Source organism: Lates calcarifer, linkage group LG9 (genome assembly GCF_001640805.2).
Source record: "Lates calcarifer isolate ASB-BC8 linkage group LG9, TLL_Latcal_v3, whole genome shotgun sequence".
Classification (NCBI taxonomy): Eukaryota; Metazoa; Chordata; class Actinopteri; family Centropomidae; genus Lates; species Lates calcarifer.
In genome coordinates, this window is record NC_066841.1 from 7,031,214 (window position 1) to 7,052,878 (window position 21,665).

Genomic DNA, 21,665 nt, shown 5'->3' on the forward strand with positions numbered 1-21,665 from the left:
TGTTTCTCTCTAGGAATGTGTCTCCACAAACAGGAGCCATGTTTGTTATCTTCTGGTGGTAGAGGTGAGTGCTTGAGGGTGGAGAGTTTTTGCCTCAGTTTCAAGTGATTGCAAATTGAAAGTGACATGGTTGTTGAACATGGGGCCTCCTGATGACTCTGCAGATCAGAGGCCGCATCACATGCTCACATTGTCAGTGGCCACAGCCTTAAAATGTACAGCAAAGCCTCCATTGTCTGTCTTTGCTGTTGTGGAAAATCCTTAGCTTAGTTGCTCTAGATTTTTTTTTTTTTTTTTTTAATATTAGGGGAAAAGGTGTTTTTTGCTTTAATTCCTGTCTGATGGCAATGCTTTTATCATCTAAGACTAGTTATTTTCTCCCCAGTGGTTTTGTAAATATGAATTATGTTAGAAAATTATATACCATCTCTTTATCAACTCACATGGTAATGAATATTTGTGTAATAGGTGTTTGTAAGAGTAATGATAGAAAGTCATCCCAATCTTACAGGTGGCTTTGGGTTGATTTTCAGAGTTTATTGAGAAATTCATTACAACCAGTAGCAGATATCTTAGTTAGCATAAAGATAAAACGTGAAACAATAATCTACTCTGTCACGTAACGATATTGCTACTACACCTTAAGTCACGAATAACACATTATATCTTGTTGTTTTAATTCATACATAAACCGAAGTGTAAGAACAGCAATACACTGCCAGGCTAGCCGTTTCCCTGTCTAAACACCTCTGTTTCATACTGTTTCTCTCAGTTTTATTGCAACAGTGAAACAAGCCATACATTATATGGTAGTTGTGATATGCTTGACTTAACATTTTCATACATTATCGTATTTAATCATTGACAATCCTGGCTAAGACAAACAGCTTACTCTTACCATGTCTGCTGTTATTAAGTAAAGAGGTGCTCTCAAAATACATCTGAATGTGTTACAAATTAAGTGTATGTAAGTACATGTCTCTGTTGGGGCAGTAACTTGAAGCGAAGTTGCAGTGCTGACCATACAAGACACAGTCAGTGTTTTAGAGTACGATAATTATGTCAGCAAATAAAAACCATGATTATATTACCTCACAGACTAATGGTCACCCATTAAAGCTGCTCAGGTTTTCTACACTAATTATCATTTTGGCAAACAAGCAGTTTTCATTGGAAGGACTTCTGATTTTAAAGCTATAGTTGACTTGAAAATAGATTAAGCTCCAAAATCTTTTACACATCCATATATATGTATGAAGCTTTAGCTCTTTTGTGACAAAAGGCTGTGCCCTAGCAACAAGAAATTAAACTTTATTTGTGGGTTGTTCCCACCTTTAGCAAAATAAGTAAGATTTGTGATATTTGTGTGTAAATATTCCTCTGATGTCATAATGTCTGTTACTAACGGCAGTAATAAAGTCACAGACACAAACACATCACTAAAAACAGTTTAATTCAAGTATTGAACATTAAGGCAGTGTTTGTATATGGATGTTGAATGTCAACACTATGTCTATAATGAACGTCAAGGAGACCTCCCCTGAAAAAATTAAATGTAATCGCTATCATGATTCACATTAAATTAATACATGGAAATGTTTGATGACAAAGAAAGTATGAAAATACAAAAAAATAAGAGTGTCTTATTACAATACAACTCACCTGCTCTTGTCTTTTTGAGATGAACATATTCACATGACAGTAAAAATACAGCCTTTTTGAATTATTACAGACTCAAGTTAGAGTATTTACATGAAATTGTTATTGTTTTAATCAAGACTTCAGGCTTTGCACTAACAGGATAAAACACATAAGAAAAACAGTGATTAAACATTTTGCATGTTGTAAAATATTTGATTTAACAAACCAGTGGCAGTGAAGCTTTTTGACTAAATATCTGGCATCACCTGCTGTCATCAGTTTACTCAGCGAAAATATATATTTCAGAAGCACCAGTGATGACACACTTCATCCAGCATCTAAGAAGAGATCTCTGATGTGTGTAAAGATCATAAAGCTGTTCCTGCTGGGAGACCAGAGAGCAGGGCAAGAGTACAAGTATGTTGTAATGAGCCCTAGTTTAAAGGCAAGGCTCTCTCTCAGTGTGAAATTGAGGCTGAAAAAGCATGCAGTCCTCACGAGTCACATAAAGCTTTTCTTCCTGACACACACGCTTCTTCTTCTTTTAAAGTTATTTTCTCTGGCATTTTGACATTGACAGTGGAGAGAGACAGGAAAGCCTGGGGAGAGATAGGGGATGATATGGAGGAAAGGGCCCGGGCTGGATTCAAATCCAGGTCCCCGTGGTACAGACTCAGCCTTACTACATGTGCCTCCTTTCAATCAGGAAGAGTTTATTTAATTTGATGATTATGATATAAAATAGGTCCAAGGTAATAGTTGAGTAGCACTTCAGGAAATACCACTGAAAATTTGGACTCTGGACTCCTGTATAAGGGCCATTATGGACTTTGCCAAGGGCTTGATATGATATAAGTTGAATCAGCTTCTGTGACATAGTGATACAAGCCAGAATGAAAACCCCAGATATTAAGCAGCAACTAATAGACACATTTGTGAACACTAACATTCATCCAAAACAACTGTGAAATAAAGCACTAAATGAACAAGAAGGTACAGATTATATTACTTTGCTCACTGTATTTACAGTTATCACACCACATTTAATGGTATCGCTGATGCTATGGATCAGGGTCAATGACTTATCACAGACACTCTGATGTACAAAAACCATGGCTGCGTTCCATTTGTCTTTCAACAACTCATTTCCCTTTCTTTCCTGACCTCTACTTGTGCTTGGCCAAGGTGTTGTCCAACTGTCCATTACAGGTGAAATCTGGAAATATGGATTTATGATGCCAACAGCTTAAAACATCATCATATCATCACGTCTAGATTTGTGTTGAAACAGAATAACCGTAACAACAAAAAGTGTAACAAACCTGGAAAACTGAGTCGACCAAGAAATATGAAGCAAATGGGTATACACGGGCTGTAAAGTTGGCTTATTTGCTTTTACAACTTTTTGTCATATAGAAAAATGTTCAAATTTTTCCACTTTTCTAAAATGGAAATTTGTAAAAAGTTGAAGTCATTTGTCAGCTGTGGCAGTATGTTGATCAATGAATATGTTTGTTAACTCTACCTTGCCTTACTTAGACCCTGTTGCTGTAGTGTGGGGAAGACAAGTCTATGAATGACATAAAATTTCTCTCTGCATCCAACTACAAAAATCCTGTGGAAGATGCAGATTGCAGATTGTTGAGGTGTAGCGTAAACCTCATGCTTTACTTCCTCATTTTGATAGGCCTGCCTATGAGGAAGATTAGAGGGGCATCGCCAACCTCAGGTAGCCTGTCTGCCATATTGTTTTCTTGCTAATGATAGAGCTGATATTAAAATACCAATGTATACCAGTGTTGGAATCAGATATTAATCATGATGCTGGTGGAGTTAGGCAATGTATGGAGGAGCAAGAAGTGTCTGCAACCTATATACCCACAACAGGAATGATCTGAGAGAAGGTACCTTGTGTAATGGATCCTGCCTGTTGTATATTTGCGCCTTTCCACTACACAGATGTTTTATGTGATTATCCTTTTCAGTGAAATTTTGATTTAAATTTAGGTAAATTGCTTTAAAGAAGGCTTGTTGGGCAGATCAGGTTTTATTTGCTCTGGGCATTTAAGGGCACAAAGCTTTAAAAAAAAAAAAAAAAGATTTCTCCATAGTATAGGAATGGAGCACACAACACCAACCCTTTTTCTTTCAACTGGTCTACACTCCAGAGTCTTCTGACCTGCTCTCTGCTGCTGCATGTGTATTCTTTGCATAAAGAACTGCAGTGTGAACTGTATGAAACAGCAGGCTGCTCATGTCTTTGTCATTCTTCCCAAAGAATTGTCCCTTCTGCAGGGTATCAATGACTGAGGTGTTACAGCTGGCGAGGAGTACACTCACTCCTATCTCTTTATACTCCTTAACCAGCCTATTGAACGTGGCCATGCCTGCCGAGTCTATGAAAGGGATGGCAGAGCAGTCTAAAACTATTGTGTGGAACTCCAGTACAAGTCCAATAACGACCTCTCCATTGTTTGTTTCCCCATTTGCCTTGCCCTGCTTAGAGGAAATCTCTTTGGCCTTCTTCTCTGCCTTTCTCCTCTTAGTCAGCTCCAAGAAAGGTTCGACTCCAACAGCTTTGTAGAGGGATTTGAGGAAGGAGTCCTTGTTGGCGAAGTACAGAGGAGCTTGGAAGCGGAAGACTTGAACCCGAGGTGGTGGCATGAGATTCTTGTACTCGTCCACATCCTCATAAAGATCACAGTTGTTGGCCCGGCCAAGCAAAGAGACCTGACATCAGACATCAGATTATGAGATTACCAAAAGTCAATATTAATGCCTCACTAAATATTTTATATCAGCAAGTCATTGCTGATAGAATGGCAGTCCTAGTCTCTAAGATTCACAATTCATTTTCAATACTTTCCACACTTTAGAATCATTGTCATTTTAATCAGCTTTCAAAAACCAGCATCAAGCTATCTACTCACCTTAGGGTTCTGGGTCTTATAGATTATGCAGATCATAGAAAAGACGATTCCGACCAGGAGGCCCAGCTCCACACTGATCAGAGCAGTGGCTGACATGGCGACCAGCCAAACAATGGCGTCATTCCGGCTGGCGCGCCACTTGGCAGGGACGTCCTTGAACTTCCTCAGTGCCCCCCGCAAGCTGACGATGATGATGCAGGCAAGAACACATTTCTGGAGAGAGTAGAAGAAAGGTGCGAAGAAGAGGAGGACGAGAAGGACGACCAGGGCGCTGATCAGACTTGATACCTGATGGAGGTGGAGAGAAATTCAGAGAGACAAAGATGGAATAAGAAAGAGAAAGCTATACAAATGTAAACGAATTGTAAACTGGAAACAGCAAGAAAGTTGTTTACAGACTATAATCCCCCCACTATACTTTACATTAACGTACATCTATGCGCTACATGAACGCACATCCGGACAATCACTGCCACCTTCTAACATTTTTGCACTCTACATTTTATACTTTACACTTTATTTTTATGTTATGTTTATTTATGTTCCTTGTAAATATAGTTCTTGCTCTTCTCTCTTTTCTTTTACTATAACTGTCCTTTAGCACCAATATACCAAGACAAATTTCTTGTATGTGCAAACTTACTTGGCAATAATCTGATTCTGATTCTAATTCATTCAGATCATCAAAACAAAGAAAATGATTGGAGCAGTCATTAGAAATTAGTTTGACCATTTTAAAAAGATTTTAAATTCACCTGTGTCTGGCAGCCTGTTGAGTCCTTCACCATGGTTTTTGCTAGTGCAGCACTGGTGGTAAAACAGTGGAAGAAGGAGGGGATGATGTTACAGCAGCCGATGGCCAGCATTTCCTGGTTGGGGCGAACTGTGTAGCCATTTTTTTTGGCAAACATCTCGGACAGTGACACCGTGAAGGCAAAACTGGGGGATTAAATGAAATTTTGTTTACCAACTGAGGCTGTAAAGTAATCTTTGCCCACATGAAAGCATATGAAGACTCTATTAGACCTGATGCAAACATGCATTCAGTGATTGTATTGTAATGGGTTAGCATCCATCAGCAGCTGAAAGAATCAGATTCAACTGCAGTCTTGCAAGAACAAAAGTATGTGTTGGAAGTATTAAAAAGCATGAAACAAAAAAAGATTGCATTATTTGAATAAGCCACTGTCCTTCCTCTCTGCAGATTGCGAAACAATGGGAGGGGAAACAATAGTGTGTATTTTGTGTAATCAAATCAGGGCATGTATCCCTGCCAGATGATAATCAAGCTACAAAACTGCATCTGTAATAACCCTGATAAGAAGCACATGCTCGTGCCAAGCAAACATGGTATTAAATAGGTTGGACATTACCTAATGACAGCCAGAGGAATGGCATCCAGTGCCACTCTTGACATCAGACCAAAGCTGGGCACCTGGGGAGGAATGAACCCTGTGGGGATGTGACCAGAAACGCTGGAGCCATAAACGCTGTTCAGCTCTCCAAAATGGCTGGCCAATGTAGCTCCTGCCACAACTACCAGCTCAGTCGGCAGAGGGATCTTTAGACGATCCTTGTAGCGTTCCTGGATTTCTTTTCCCGCCACTATAATTCAAAGTTCATAGTGTTATTCCATATTAGGGGGAAGTAAGGAATTGATTTCTGATTGATTTTTTGTTTTACTCAAGTCTGTTACTACAATTGCAAATGACAAAGCAAATCTCCAGTTCTTGACCAGTTTTTTGTACTGTTGATGTATATGTAAATGTATATTGTATGCAATGAGGGATATGTAAAAAAGAGATCTTAACCTAATATGGAGATACAGATGGCACTAGTGATGAGGTCACATAGGTTGGTCTTGTGAATATTGGCAAAGATGCTGATCCAAGTGACGATGACTGTGCCGTAGCCCTGGTGGCGTGGAATCTTTAGACCTAACAGGTATTTAGCCTGCACAGTCAGAATGGTGAATGAGGCTCCCGTGGCAAAACCGTCAAGCATGGGGGCTGAAAGGTAGACAGAGACAAAGCCTAGTCGAAACACAGCCATCATGACCTGGTGAGGGGATCACATGGTAGAAAGAGAAGTGGAGTTAATATAACATGGAAACTCAAAGACAGAAGTCAAAATGTAGTTTAACAAGAGGAAAAATCTACAGCAAAGCGTTGGGGCAGTAAATTAGGAGTACAACTGATGTTTCTGTACCTGGTAGACACCCGTCAGGAATGTAAGAGCAGCAGCAATACTGATGGCGTAACACTCCTTCCCACACTGCAGGCCCATTAGCTCTACGCTGTGCAGTTCACCAGCTGTAAGGTTAGTGCCCATTGAACCATTGAACACATCAGGATCAGATGGTTTGGAATCCTCATTGAGGTCAAAACCAGCTAGGAACACCTCCCTATCCACCACCTGTATACAAACAGAAATAATCAGCAACAAATTGTAATTTATCGGTTTGATAAAAACCCAAGAACTACAGAATTATAGGTTGTCAGATTACCTGTCCAACCATGAGGCTCATGAGACTGAAAATCCCTACAGACACATGTCTGGATGTCCCCATGAGGAAGTAAATGATGTTGGCATAAAATGAGGTGTATAAGCCATAGATTGGCTCCACTCCTGCCAGCAGGCAATAAGCAATGGCCTGCGGTACCAAGATGATACCCACAATCAACCCAGACATCACATCACCCCAGACGTATTCTCTGAGCTTGTATTTAGGCAGCCAGCGCACCACAGGGAAGAACCCGGTCAGGGTGGATCGGACTCTGGGTACAGAGCAGGTCATGCCCTGCTTCAGCTTGGATTTGAGGACTGAAACCTTGGGCTGTCGTTGGCGCACCTGCCGCTCCAGGAGAGGTGGCAGGGACGGTGTAGTTTCTGTGACCTTGGGGACCTCCTCCATGGTCTTCAGGAGGAAGAAAAGGCAGCACGGTTAGAGGGAGAGTGAGGGGAGGTGGATAAAGTGGTCAGCTGTGCTCCTAGGAGAACATGAAGGAAAAAAGATGCACAAGAGGGAAAAACAAAAAAGGAAACAGAAAATCAGTGGAGATAAGATAAATGTTGCTCACTCCTAAAAATATTGCTCCATAATGCTACAAGTAGTTCAAAAACTCCACAGTGTACCTTTAAACAGTTTTCTCTTGCTTAACTAAAATTACTAATATCTAGATCAAAGTCTCTAACTTGGTATGATTATAGGTTCTGCCCAGTTAACTCTGACCAGTTAAACCTTTTTATCTTGTCAAATCACATACAAAAAATTAAAAATATATATGTATTTATTATTTGATTTTATAGCTTGAGCTAAAGTGAACAACCTACATACTTTAAGTATTTTATAGATTCCTCACCTCTAGTGAAGAATTAATATTGCTGCCTATTGGTACCCCAGTTTTATGGTGCAATGGTGTATCTTCCTCTGTACAGATATCTTTTGGTTTGGTACATCTTCCTTTAAACTTGAATCAACCCTCTGTGTGAATGTTCACTCAGGATTATGAATTAAGTGTTGTTACGGAGAATGACATCCAAAAATTTCCGAAACAACCCAATGTACAAACAGTTTGCACAATTCATCTGTTCTGTTAAACATCAATGAATGGTTATGCAATAATACATTTTGCAGAGTATCTCTCTCGAACTACTCACAGAAAAAAATCACTGAAATCATCCTCACAGTAAATGTTAAACACACAGTGTTAGAGTATTTTGTCTGGTCTGAGTATGACTCAAATTGAAATTAATTTGATTTAGAAACAGTGTGGATAACCTTAGTCTAAAGTCAGTGGGCTGAAAGCTGTATTAGCCATGTTGTCATGGAACCCACTTCCTCCGTTCCCAGTATGTAATTTCCTTGAATCAATGTTGGCCTGTATGCTGAGAGGAAGGTGCATATTTCCCCTGCTCAGCTGACAAACATTTATGAGCTGTGAACCTGTGATGTTTGAGAAATGCTTGTTCACTTGTGCTTAATTTTTCTGCTTACATAGGTTTTCTGTACAGGGATTTAAATTTTCTGACCTGCCTGACCCTTTACAAAGAAGGACTTCACTCCCCCTTTAAAATGTCTTTTGTTTTCTGCTGAAATATTAGTCTTTATCACAGAAGGGAATGTCTATTTGTTTGTCTACTTCACTAACAATATGTATGCTTTGATTATGCCTCTTGAGAGGGTAAAATCTGATTTATACTTTTTGCCAGAGTACAACTGAATATCAGCTACCTCCAAATTAGGGGAGATTGATGCCACCTGGGTCAAAGTGGCACTAATTCCAGAGATCCTCCCTGATTGGCCACAGACAGCAGGTGACAGGATATAAAAGGTTTGGAAGGAGAACAAACCGGTTGGTCTGTTTTCACTCCCCAAGAGAACTGACAAGGGCCAGTGTTTTGTGCACTTGAAGGTTTTTCAGACTAATTGTGTCTGCAGGAAAAATTTTGTTGCTAGTCATGAAAGTTGGTCCATCCTTCCCATTCACACTACCAACTATCCTCGAGTACAATAAAAAAATATAAATTCCAATTAGTTCTGGTTGGATGGAAGCATCTATACTATGGTGCTTATGCATTATGGTCTCTTATGTGGGTTGAGGTTGAGTGAGGACAGGGCTATTTTAAAAGTATGCCAGAGCAATGGGAAACCTAAGGGAACATCCATATATGGACCGTACGAAAACCCATGACTGCTATCGCAATGAAATCAGTCCTTGTGCTATTAATGGACAATAGACATTAGACTTATCCCTCTTTCTCTTGTCCAGTGATACTCACTGCTCACCAAACTTTAATTAGTGACTCACATGGCAGATAATAATTAATGCAGCCAATACGCACAAAATTCTGAAATATCGCCACTGAATTAAAGGGGAAGAAACTGTAGCTGTTTTTTATACAGCCTGTTCAAGGTATGGAAATTCTGCACCAATATTCAGCTGTTCTGTATAAAAGTTTTGAAGGGGGAACTGGGGGAGCATTGTCATCCCACCTTTAAACCAGCAGCAGAGTTAGTCACAGACCTGAATTGGTAACTGTGTAAAAAGGAGAGTTGGCATGGTGCAGCAGATTCCAACCAACACCAACAGGGCTGTGTTGCACATTACACCTCTGATTCCACGAAGCCCGTATCACGTCAGTTTTATGTTTTAAAGTGTGAACGAGCAAAGGCGGCATAATCATGGGTGTGTCACAGATATGCCAATATAGTGCCATCTCTATGTAGAAGGGGCTTGTCATTAATCTGCCAACATTGCCCACTCATGTAGCGTTAGTAGTTTGGCTATCTCAGAGTCTCATGTTTGCTAATGTTGAGCGCAAATAAAAAACATGTATGAATTTCTGATCAAACAAAACTGTAAACAAATGGAGAAAAATAACAGTGTGGCAAGTGAGGAAAATGAAGAGACAGAATGTGCAAATCGAAATGAACACTGTAGAGTGGATTAACATGCAGACTGGTGGTGGGCACAGTAAAAAAAAAAAAAAAAAAGAGCCATACAAGATGAGGTATGAAGTTTCATGAAAAAATGTTCACATGTGTTTTATTTGTCCTTCAAGGATCCAACAGTTCGTGTTTAATATGCAACCACCCCTGCTCTGGTTTCAAGTACAAATAGATTGCTGTTTACTGCAGACATTCATGTCTCTGTAACAGTGAATTTAATGATTCTGGTGACTTTTCATGTTGTCCCATCATCACTCTTGTTCCTGCATTCCCATCAGCTTCAGCTGTACTTTGCATTTTATAATTAGCAAATGTTAGCATGCTAACATGCTAATCTAAAATGGCGAACATTGTAAACATCAGCATATTATATAATGGTCTAAATTCTGTTTCAGTGAGTTTTCACACAAAAGTATACCATGAAAGTGATCACTGGGATTTAAAAACCCATAACCGACACAACCAATGAACACATTTAATGAAAGAAAGAGATCAACACATTCGTAACACTCATGAATAGAGCTTGCAATTGCAGAGGGCCTCTCAGGCTGATTCTGAGGCTGGTTCTTTTCAGTAGCAGCCGTGTCCCAGCTAAGATAACCATGTCAGAGAAACCATAAAACACTGTAACTGCCATGTTATCAGCCTCCGCCATCACAACAACATTGGTATGTGCTGTGATTTAGACTTCCTGAGGCCAGCCCTGGCAACTTGCACGTACTGATATAACAGAAGGAATGATCGTTTTTCTTATATTTACATACCTCAGATTTTTTTTCGTTCTGTTTTCTTTGCTGATCACTGTTTCTAGGCAGTTTCACTGCTGGACAATGTTTGTTCACATTGTATAGAAACAACCCCTTTAGACAAACAATTACAGAGTCTGTTTTCACATGGGTTTTATAAATCCCACCTGACAACTGATGGAAGACACGGGAGACAAATAATGAGCTTTTGTAGCTTTGAGCTATAACACATGAAACCGAAGAACATCTTCCAAAAAGAGAGCTAGAATACAAGAACTACCTTGTATTTATGTTGAACACTCCCACCAAACAGATAAAAACTGTCCATTTAAAGAAGGTTCTCTTTCAAATAGAGAAACACAGACACCTGATTAACTGATGCATACGACAGGAGTCACACTGAGAACTTTTTAGAACTGAAACATTTAATTTATTCAAGCGTCAACTCTGAACAGCACTGAAAACAACTGATAAAAGCGCTTCCTGTAACCCGTCTCTAATCAATGTTCCCTGCCTTTTAATCATGACATAAAAGCACCCCACCACTGCTTAGAAATGACCTGAAGGCTTCCTTTGAGGGGGGATGACCACCTTTTGTGTCAAGTTGAAATCTTTGTCTTTGACTGTAATGTTTAAGTGTGTAATGGAGGACACCACACTATACCATACTACACAAAATACAATGCACTTATACTACTTACACATACAATATGCAATAATAAACTATTGTTTATTATAAGTATTGAAAGTATGTGCAATACATGTACAAATTTGTTATATTTGTGTTGGCCAAAAATATCCAGATATATGTCATTCCAAAGCAAACTACTGGAGCCAGGACTTCTTAAAAAAACACCAATAAAGATACAACATGATGTATCCATAAAAACTAAACAGGCAAAGATACAAATTTAACTGAACTTGCAGAGCCAACAGTCAAGCAGTCATTTTCAGTTTTAGATTTGAAATGACAGGAAGTCCTATAAATAAGTATATCTTGTCTAAGTATTTAATATTACTAAAGTAAACGTAATATGACTCACATTGAAAATGACTCATGTAAAAAGACAGAACCTGCTCTTTTGAAGACTACTTTGAGGAACAGCTGTCATTGAAGATCTCATGTTGGACCAAACAACACCTTTCCAGTTCAGTAATGCTGTCCACAATGAGGTGGAGGCAGTTTCGCCTCTATCACAGACTGCAAATCAAAGCAAACTGAAATGGGAAATCCTCCTGCAATTCTTCATTGTGGTCCATCAGTATGATACTTGTGTAATAAACATCTTGGACATCTTCCAACAGTCAATTGTCCTTTCTTAGATTAATCCAAACAATAAGAACTCACTGTCCCAGTCAGTTAAGTGTGATAATGTACTCACCTGCAGAGTCACCACCACTGGGGCAAACAGGACCACAAGTTTCTGAAGTGTCGAGTTAAAATCAGCTCAGTTGACTGCCTTAACGTCTTCTCATTCTCTGCCTCTCTCTCTCTCTTTCTTTCTTTTACACTCCGTCTCTCTGATGTCACTCAGCCATCAAATAGTAGTAGATAGGAGTGTGATCTCCGCTGGATAAATAGTAAGATAAGAGCAGCCCTTTGCTCACCCTCTCTGTGTGTTTCCTATTGGCTTGATCACCGGGAGTGGGTGGGACTCTGTAAAGCATATTTCTGTGTGTGTGTGTGTGTGTGTGTGTGTGTGTGTGTGTGCAAAAGAGGATAGCTCTGTGCAAGAGGTTAAATGAAGTCAATTTTTTACTTCACAGTGTTTATCTGCTCCAGCCCTGGGGCCTGCAATCATGTTTGCAAAGTGAAAATTAGCACAGACTCACATGTCAGCGTGTCATACGGTTTAAATACATCCTGCAGACAGAGTGGATTACAATGCAAACAGAAGATAAGGTGTACCTGAGGTGCAACAAGCAAATAAGTGCCACTGTATCTGTGTCTTTTATCAAATATACACATATCAGATGTGATTTTAGTGTTGTTTATAAAACAAAAATCAAAGTAATAATGATTAGTATCTGGATAAAGACTATGTATGTAGACTAATGTATGTAACATGCAGTTAGAAGTGTGTAATGTTTCTTAAAAATGAAAATTGAATGAAATCTCATAATTAGAAGCATGAGCCATGCACCCTTGCAAAATCTGACTTAAAGTAATTTTGTAATAAAATGAAGGAACATTATGGAAGATCTGCTGCAAGAAACCTTCAAGATTTATTTTGGCGCTTTATCGTAAATTAAGGAAAACAGTAGCTGCTTTGTATAGGAAAACCAATTCAATCTAAAATGCTACAAAACACTAAAATACACATGATTTGCAGTAAATGTGCATGAACAGTGGTACGGTCTGTCTGGACAAAGTCTGGACATTTGGGGGTAGAGGTGTTCAGTACAGGTGTTAATGAATCTTTAACCCTTTATCGGGCACTCACTGAAATACCTGGAAATTCAAAATTTCAACTAGAGTGTCATAGCAGGGCACTACAATACTTTTTTTACTTTTGTGATATTCAATTTTCATGTAGAAAATCAAGATCAATGAAGTTACCATATATAGTTCCTTGCCCGTCTAGGGTAAAAAAAATTCTAAAAGGTATATATATTAAAAAAATAGAAAAACACATATAAAGTTAAAGGAACATTTATGACTCACCAGTCACTGAGCTCCCATAACTGATGACTGATAGGACCATTGTCAGCTCAAGCATGATTTCTCTCTGGTTAAAAGCTTACTGAAAGACCATGACAGCTGCATAAACAATGGTGGCTGCTGAGATATTAACCAAACAGTGTGTGTATAAGCCTGGTATGCGAGCATTGTAAACATTATACCTGCTAAACATCAGCATATTATATAATGGTCTAAATTCTGTTTCAGTGAGTTTTCACACAAAAGTATACCATGAAAGTGATCACTGGGATTTAAAAACCCATAACTGACACAACCAATGAACACATCATTTAATGAAAGAAAGTGATCAACACATTCGTAACACTCATGAATAGAGCTTGCAATTGCACTTGGTAAAGTGCTCCATACTGACATTATTGTTGAACTGAAGAGAGTCAGAATAGGTGGTGAAAGTTGCAGACTATATAAATGGTGATGCACTCACTTAAATGCATTTCAACAGTGTGAACTAGGCAAGGCAATTTGTAATTTCCACCTCCAGTAGTAGATACAGTCACTTACTAAGGAAAAATAAATAAAATAAGGTCTCTCTCTGGGTTATGCGGGCAGAGGCTGAAAACAACACATATCTTTGACAATTGTCTTGTGTGTTGTGTTTTCTGTTATTTTAACTTTTTACTTATTTAAAAATGCTGGCTATGTATGAGGGGATACATTTTTTTTTACCTACTGTAAATTTAAGTCAAATAGTATGAATCTGAATGTGAAAAAATATTCTATATATAATGTAGAATAAGGCTCTTTACAAGAACTTAGTGTGTGAAATGTTTTGAAGTGGGTCTGTGTGTGTGTGCATGTGGGTGGGTCCCTGTGTGCATTATATGCAAGACTGAATGGCATCATTGTCAGTGTTGGTGTAGAGTTGTGGCAGTTCTTTACTACTTCTTAATCTGCTTCTGATACACTCAGTTACAGTTAAGGCTGGAGTCACATTTGTCACACCACAGAAACATCAAGAGAGGGGCTGCTTTTTGGTACAATGTATGTGTGGTTTGTCTGTCTGTGCGTAGTTACACAGTTAGCTCAGAGTGTCACTTCCTGCTGACAAAAACAAAACAGTCACAAAATGTTAGGGGTTCCTGTCTAGACTGTTGCCTTTGTTGATTCCTAACTGTAAAGCAAAGACCAGTCATCTTGTTCCATCCGAGAGGATTACTGCACTGCCGCTTTAAATCCACCCGGCAGCATCCATCTGTCTGCACGTTTGCTCCACCGCCTACAAGCTTGATCACCATCACACGGATTGTTTGTTGTTCTGGATAAAAATAAGTCAAATGTTGGAGGACTCACCCGTAGAGAAGGAGCAGCTTGAATGTGACCCACAGGCAACATCAGCCATATCTCACTGACTCGCGCCTCCTCATCCACCATTAGTCTGTTTTCCTCTATGCTCTGCTCCACTCTGCTGCTCACTGTCTGCATCTTGCTTCTTCCTGTTTCCTTCTGCAAAGCATGATGGGAGCAGCAACCCCCCCCCCCCGATCCCGTCTGCCGATTGAAGCCGTACAGAGAGGGGGAGGGGAGAGACGGGAGAAGAGATGGAGGGAGGGAGTGTTGGCTATAGATGATGGTTACCATGGTGACTAAGCTCCTGCTAATGTGTGTGTGCATTGATGATGTCTTCTCGGGATAAAAGTCAAAAACTACTGTTACACTCTTGCACATTAATTTATAGTTATGTTGGAATGAAAGAATTTAAAAAAAAACCAAAACATTTCAACATGCAAAAAACCTACATTTTATATTCAGTTCATAAAAGTTTCCCTTTGGTATGTTTAGGTTTTTCCCTTTTAAAATGTGTGATGCATCCCAAGATATCCATAATATTTAAGTGATATATTGTTAATACTGTGCGTGAGCCATACTACTGCGATGGGTGACATTCACAGTGATGTACAGGAACTATAGTTTGTCTTGAGTCCCACCAAATACCATCCTGCTGCCATAGACTCTCACTAGTGCAAAAAAATGTGCGCATCCTCTCATGAAAATAGTTCCTAGTAAATTTCCTACTGTTATAATAATGTTTGTTGCTGTTTCAGGGAATTATTTAGCCTGTTCTAAAAATGAAACTATATATTCATGACTTGTTTTGAAGTTTTGTCCTCATTAGGGATGAATAGACTCGGATCAGAGAACCACAGACAGGATAGCAAAATCAATATTGGATACATTCTTAGTTTTGATCTTGATTTACTAACAATAAGAAAAATATAGAATATCATTAGCCTTTGTAATGGCTGATTTAGAATATTTTGCTGATCTGTAGCCACTGAGCAGCTCCACTGGAGCACCTGTGGATTCAGAGAGGGAGGGAAAAGTGCTGCTCTTTCACTTTCCAAACCCAAATATCCTGAACCAGCAGTCTCAAAGGCGCAGGCATGCTTCACCATGCTTTGGGCTGTTAAGCAACTGCTGCAAACTGCAGGCCTCAACTTTCCACATCAACCTTGCTGTCTTTGCATCATGACAGTTACCTCTTACTGTTGGAGAGGCTGACAATATGTTTAAACTTTCCAACAAAGAAAGAAAGCAGCTCCATCTATGTAAGTCCATCAAAAATAAATAAATGAATGAATAAAATAAAATTATATATATATAAAAAACAAGAAACTTCCATGTTGTCTTGTTAGAGCTGCTACAATGTGGTTAGTAGCACCTTTTCTTCTAAAATAGAACTCCTGACTTCACTGTGATTCCAAGAGTTTTCAGTGAATTAATTGCTATTTCATAGTGACATGCCACACTCACCATAGGCCTCTCCCTAGGTGTAGGAGATGCTGAGCTACTAAAGAACAAACCTCATGTTGTCTTGTTTGTTTCTTCCTCTACCTTGTCAGACTTTCTCTGACCACAGATAGGACCTCTGAAATCCAAACTTACATCCTGATAACCCCCATGACATGCCACCACTTAACCTTCTATTCACCTACAACAACCCCCTCAAGGATTACAAGGAATCTACAGAAAATACTATGCACCAGAGTTTATTCAAGGTCCCATCTTCTACTTATTAACTCTTAACTTGAGAGTAAACCTCTCCCCCTGTCAGGGGCGTAAATGTTTAAGGAAGATTAGTCGTAACAAAGGAAAAGTCATGCACACAAAACACACTCCCTGTCAAGTTGTTGCTCACCCCAGTCACATCATAAAAGCTGAAGAGATGGTATACGTGTTGACTGAGGTTAAGTATAAAAAGCATCCTGTTGACTCAGCAGAACTAATCAGTGAGGTGAAAGAGCTAACGCATCTTTCCCAGCCCGTGACACACATGAACCAAGTTTAAATTTAATGGGAGCGTGTGAGAGTTTGCGCTAATTCTCATGCAGCCTGCTCTAATGTGGTGTTCCAGGAAGATGTAACAGGGTTATTATACAACATCTTCCATAAGAACACAGTGTAATAATTAGGTTTTAGTTAAAAAGTTACCAGCAGCAGCTGAACTCATAACTCTTTTCCTAACAATTTGGACTCATTGATGCCAGCAGTAAAGAGAAAGCAATATAGCCTAGAAATTATTATACAGTCAAATCAAATTATACAGTTAAACTATAAAAGCTATCGAAGGACAGTTTAGTTTTAGTGCCAGAAGATTGCGTCATGCAGTTGTAATATTTTTGCAGCAGACATTTTGACTTGTTAGAAGGTATTTCTGATAACATTAACAACTGCTCTGTAAGGAACCAGCATGAACAATACCAGGTCCACAGAAATTGATGCAGCTAAATGGAATTCAGTCATCATTCAGTTTTTCCCACTGTGATTTCTCAAAATATGTTCTGTGAAAAAGACCCACTGCTGCAATTTTTATCCCCACAATATTAAGTCATAGTCAATTTGAGCGCCTCTGGAGGAGTTAACCAGTAACAATCAAATTCAGTTGCAGTTGTTGCAGCTCCATCTAGTGGTAGTATGAAGACAAGCAGGTAGGATGTTAGAGCTGATGTGATGTGATGTGATAAGTAAGCCACACACACATTCAAAGTCAATGCTGTGTGTTATTTGTTACATTATTTGCATGATTGCAACAATGGTTACATATACAGTATGTGTAAGCAGGATGTAGCTAACAGGTGCTAACACAGTCCAGTTGCTGGGTTATGTTTAGTTGTCTGTCTGCTGTTATTTGCTAAATGAGTGGAAGCAAAAGTATCTCCCTGTCACTACGAGCTGCCAGGTAATTAAACAATTTTTAACTTTCATGGTGAAAGTTAGTGAACTTACTTGAAGAAATGACAAAAAGATAACATTTATACTTAATCAGAAGCATTTTCAGACTGCATTGTTAATTTTTTTTTTTTTTTTTTTTTACCATGACAGTAAGAATGAAGTGGTTGATTTGGTAAATGCATGGTCAATTCCTCAACTCCAGCAAAGAGCAGCACACAACAGCTTCCCAGAGCTTTTACATGGGAACTATCTGGGTCTGACTCCCACACAGTGGAAGAGACAGTCCTGAACATGGCAAGGCTCAGGCTTATGGTTTGGTGTTGAGACTAATCTTTTACCTCCACATGGAAGGAGATAAGTGATAAATCCACTTGAGGGCTTTATTAAAAAATAAAATAAAATCACATTTTAAATCCTGGGGTAAATAATTTTTTCAATGGATATGAAAAGCAGATCAGATTGGATTCACACGGAACAAAAAACATCTTGTTGCTACTTGGATGGCAAATTTTTAGCAACCCATAGAAGGATAAAATACTGCACCTGTGGTCCATTGGGTTAAAAATAATTTCAGATTAATCTTAAAGCCAAGATGCTTTTAGAGAACCCAGGTCCAGCTCTGGCACTGCTGTGCTATGAGGCAAAGCTTTGACATCTTCGTGCTTTCGACGGGATGTAAGCCCCAAGAGATTGTGTTGGAGTCTGTGAGTTTTGAGAGGGTTCACAGAGTAATGAATTCCTCCTCTTGGATTTCCCCTGATTGGTTAATGGTCCGCAGACTCAGGGTCAGTGTCAGTCATCCCAGCAAATCAGCTCAAACATTGTTTTCAGGGGGGAAGGGAATGATTGGGGATAATCGTGTTTGCCGTTACCAAATAGGCTTCCTGATGAGAGGCTTTGTGTGTAATTGCCACCTGCCACCGCCAACAATAATAAAGGCTTGTTAAAAATGTGTTTCAGGCCCACACAGAATAATATTAGTCTGTGATGCTCATGTTGTCTTTCTGAAGACAGGAGCACATCACAGAGCCCAAGTTATGATGTGTTAATCTTCAACAGAAGATGTGCAAAGACAAAATTAGCAGTCCACCTACCTGAAGTGGGGGAAAATGTATTTGCTTAAAAAGGAGATGTGAGTATTCACCATAACGGGATAAGCAATGGAACCTTCCACTGGTCACAAATTGAATTTTTGAATGCTATAAAATTCTTTATTTGGTTATAGTTTGTTTCTAGTTGGCATGAAAATGCCCTCCTTACGTGCCAAACTAAATAAGTGAGGCGTGAGATACTGTCAAACTGCTTATTCAAAATGGCTTTTTCCAGCGTCCAATGGTTTATTTAGTCTTAAAGGGTATAACCTAAAATCTCTAAAATGTCCGGGACGGCCCACAAATGAATCAGTTAACACCAAACATGGTCTAGTTCTGTGTTTATTTATCATGTCTATCACATACAAGAAACACGACATACAGGGCATGGTGGACTATTAAAAGTTGTCATGTGGTAACAAGACATTCATTTAGGTCTTCATCTTCAAAGCTGGACTGCCAATGTTGTGCCTTGAACATTAAAAAAAGATGAATTAATATGCAGAAATGCATAAAAATGCAGATATTAGACTCAGACTAATGTGAAGAGGTCACCCGTGTGATTTTTCTCAGGTGTTGGTGGAGACCAAATCAGATCTTAAAGCAGAGAAGATGCTGGATTTTCCCTCATCATGTGGCCAGAAATACAACTTGCATTAGTCTTGTGACAGGGCTGTGTTTCTGTGAGTTTGTTTTGGTGCTTTTCTGCCCTCTAGCGGTCAAATGTCTCTTGGTGCAGCTTGAAAACAGGTCAGTAAGTGTAGATGATCCGTTCTTCCTTCAGTGGATCTGTTATCAGTACAACCTGTTACATCTGACAAGCTTAATCTCAGGATTAAAAACCCCGAAAAGCTTTTTTCTCAATCTGTTTCTTACTATGAGTGATGAGATCCTACATGAACACACAACATCTGCCAAAGTTAGAGCAGCTTATTTCACTTAAGAGACTTCTGTTTTTGTGTGTGCCTTTCTTAACTGAAAAATCATGATCCAATGTACTTCCATGCACCAATCAGAGTTTAGGAACATCTGATTCCAAATTTGGTGACAGTTGATGGGTTGTTTGCTCATCTTGCCAGGCCACAGTCAGTCAAATCTGATCAAACCACACCCACACAGCCCTAATGAAAAAAACCTTCATTGTTGATTATTTAATCATAAGAACTGAATGTTAATGCTTCTGATTAAATGTCAAGCACTTAATAACAAATAAAGTTTTCAGGGGCTTTCAGGTCAAACACAGGTGAATGTTGGTTCAGTCTCCACAGTGTGGGAAGAGAAAGAATCATTTGACCCTCATGCACTTTACTGCATTTAAAGACACTGGACACTCATTTCACAAACTTTTAATCAGAAAACATTTTTTTCTCTCTCAGATTCTACATGTTTACTTTTTGAGATACATGTACAGTGTGTATGTTTGAATGTATGTTCAGTGCTTTGGAACAACATCTTCTCATCTCTTTACTTTACAATAAAGTAACATACATATGCCACTGTTGCTTCTTGCAGGATGATGATAATGGTGTCCATAAACATTAATTTTCACACTGGCAAATTAAAATTTCTACCTTGCTGCAGTGAAGTAGAGCTGCACTACAACACCATATTATTTTTGGATGTGGTCAGAGGTGCAACAGATTTGAAACTTTAAACCACACAGGTTAAGTGCAATAATATTTTATGTGCCATAAAAAGATAATGTTAGTTAGTATTTTATCGCAACTTAAACAAACCATTTAAATTGTGCTGTATTTCATCACAAAATGCCTACCTGTGAGGAAAAAATCCTCATCCTCAGTCTTTGGTTTTTTGTTTACAGCTGTTTCAAAACTGAATAGGGATTGATGGATACAAATAAATATGTCATTTTTTTTATGTTGCAACCAGCAGTTTCAGAGTGCTGTCTTTGTTGAAGAGTTCAATTAAAGACAGTTGATGCTAGTAAAGGCTAAGTATACAATACAATATCTTTAATCTAAAAGACCTGCAGTCACCTGTGTGACCAGCCGACACTTTGCTGTGTTATGCCTTGTTTTTCCTTCGCAAAAAGGAAGCCAGTTTTACACTGATGGAATGTCATCAGAGAGGTTGAAGCGCAGAGGAGACCCCTTGCTTCTGTCATCTTGTTGGCCAGGGTTTAAAAGCAGTTTGCTCTAATGTCTGGAGCCCTGACTTGATCTTTAGGTCCTATGATCCAGATGTTGGACTGAGAATAACTTTTTAGTTTAGAATGTGAGCAGATCAGGGAACAAACTGGCAGTGTTTTTCAGTTCATGGGCACAAGGACACCTTCAAAGTCCCCAACATCAGCAGTAGTGCCTCTAACCATTGAATTACCCCGGACAGCATCAGTGCACATATAAAGTCACATGAAACAATGAGGCTGGGTCACAGAGTGAATGTCCAGGTAAGACAACATCTTCATAAATGGACCAGTCAGTTCAGGTCACAGCAGACTGTTGAGAATAAAGAGGCCAAGAACTCAAAAGGTCCTCCACATCAGCTGGTTATATCACAGCTCTGTAACTGTTAAGTCTTCCTCATAGTGGTCCAAGAGAGTCCTGGGACTCCTGCTCATTGGCCAGTATCGTCCGCCCGTTGTCACTGTAGCTCCGATTTGGCAGGAAGGACAATCTGAAAGAGAGACAGAGACATCCTTTGTAAACTTTAGCAAACAATCAAGTAAGAGAAAAAAACAAAAAAACAAAGATTTGATTGGTATTGTAAAAAAATAAAGGTTAGGAGAAAAGGTTAAGGTCAAAGCAGACATGGCTCTGCTGGCGGGAACAGGCGGAGAAGATGGCTTTCTGTGGCAGGGTCAGTGGGAATTGACGAGGGAAGAGGCATGGGAAATGAGAAAAGACTGACTGGGAACCACTTTCAACATTTTTCTCAAAGTAGGTGGCAAAGTCCTCTGCAAAGAGGGAG

The 21,665-nt window shown here is 39.2% G+C and overlaps 2 protein-coding genes across 3 annotated transcripts in view; both read right to left on the reverse strand.

The window, feature by feature from the left end:
• Nucleotides 1–1,436: 1,436 nt before the first annotated feature.
• On the reverse strand, nt 1,437–14,903 carry slc26a1 (solute carrier family 26 member 1). Of its 2 annotated transcripts, none has more exons than XM_018680647.1 (8): nt 14,764–14,903; nt 7,078–7,561; nt 6,780–6,986; nt 6,383–6,629; nt 5,945–6,176; nt 5,327–5,510; nt 4,572–4,859; nt 1,437–4,371 (listed from the first exon to the last, which is right to left on the reverse strand). In XM_018680647.1, exons 2-8 carry the CDS (start codon nt 7,483–7,485, stop codon nt 3,799–3,801), a joined length of 2,139 nt encoding a protein of 712 aa, XP_018536163.1. In that variant the 5' UTR covers nt 7,486–7,561; nt 14,764–14,903; the 3' UTR covers nt 1,437–3,798. The 2 variants fall into 2 exon arrangements, with proteins under 2 accessions (XP_018536163.1, XP_018536162.1); XM_018680646.2 differs by lacking the exon at nt 14,764–14,903 and adding an exon at nt 12,152–12,411.
• A 4,165-nt stretch (nt 14,904–19,068) lies between these two features.
• si:dkey-247m21.3 (5-hydroxytryptamine receptor 4) overlaps nt 19,069–21,665 on the reverse strand; it is a 39,206-nt gene continuing 36,609 nt past the window's right edge. Inside the window, exon 7 of the mRNA XM_018680648.2 lies at nt 19,069–21,371. Within this exon, the coding sequence (XP_018536164.1) occupies nt 21,278–21,371 (94 nt within the window). The 3' untranslated portion in view covers nt 19,069–21,277. The remainder of the gene's footprint in view (nt 21,372–21,665) is intronic.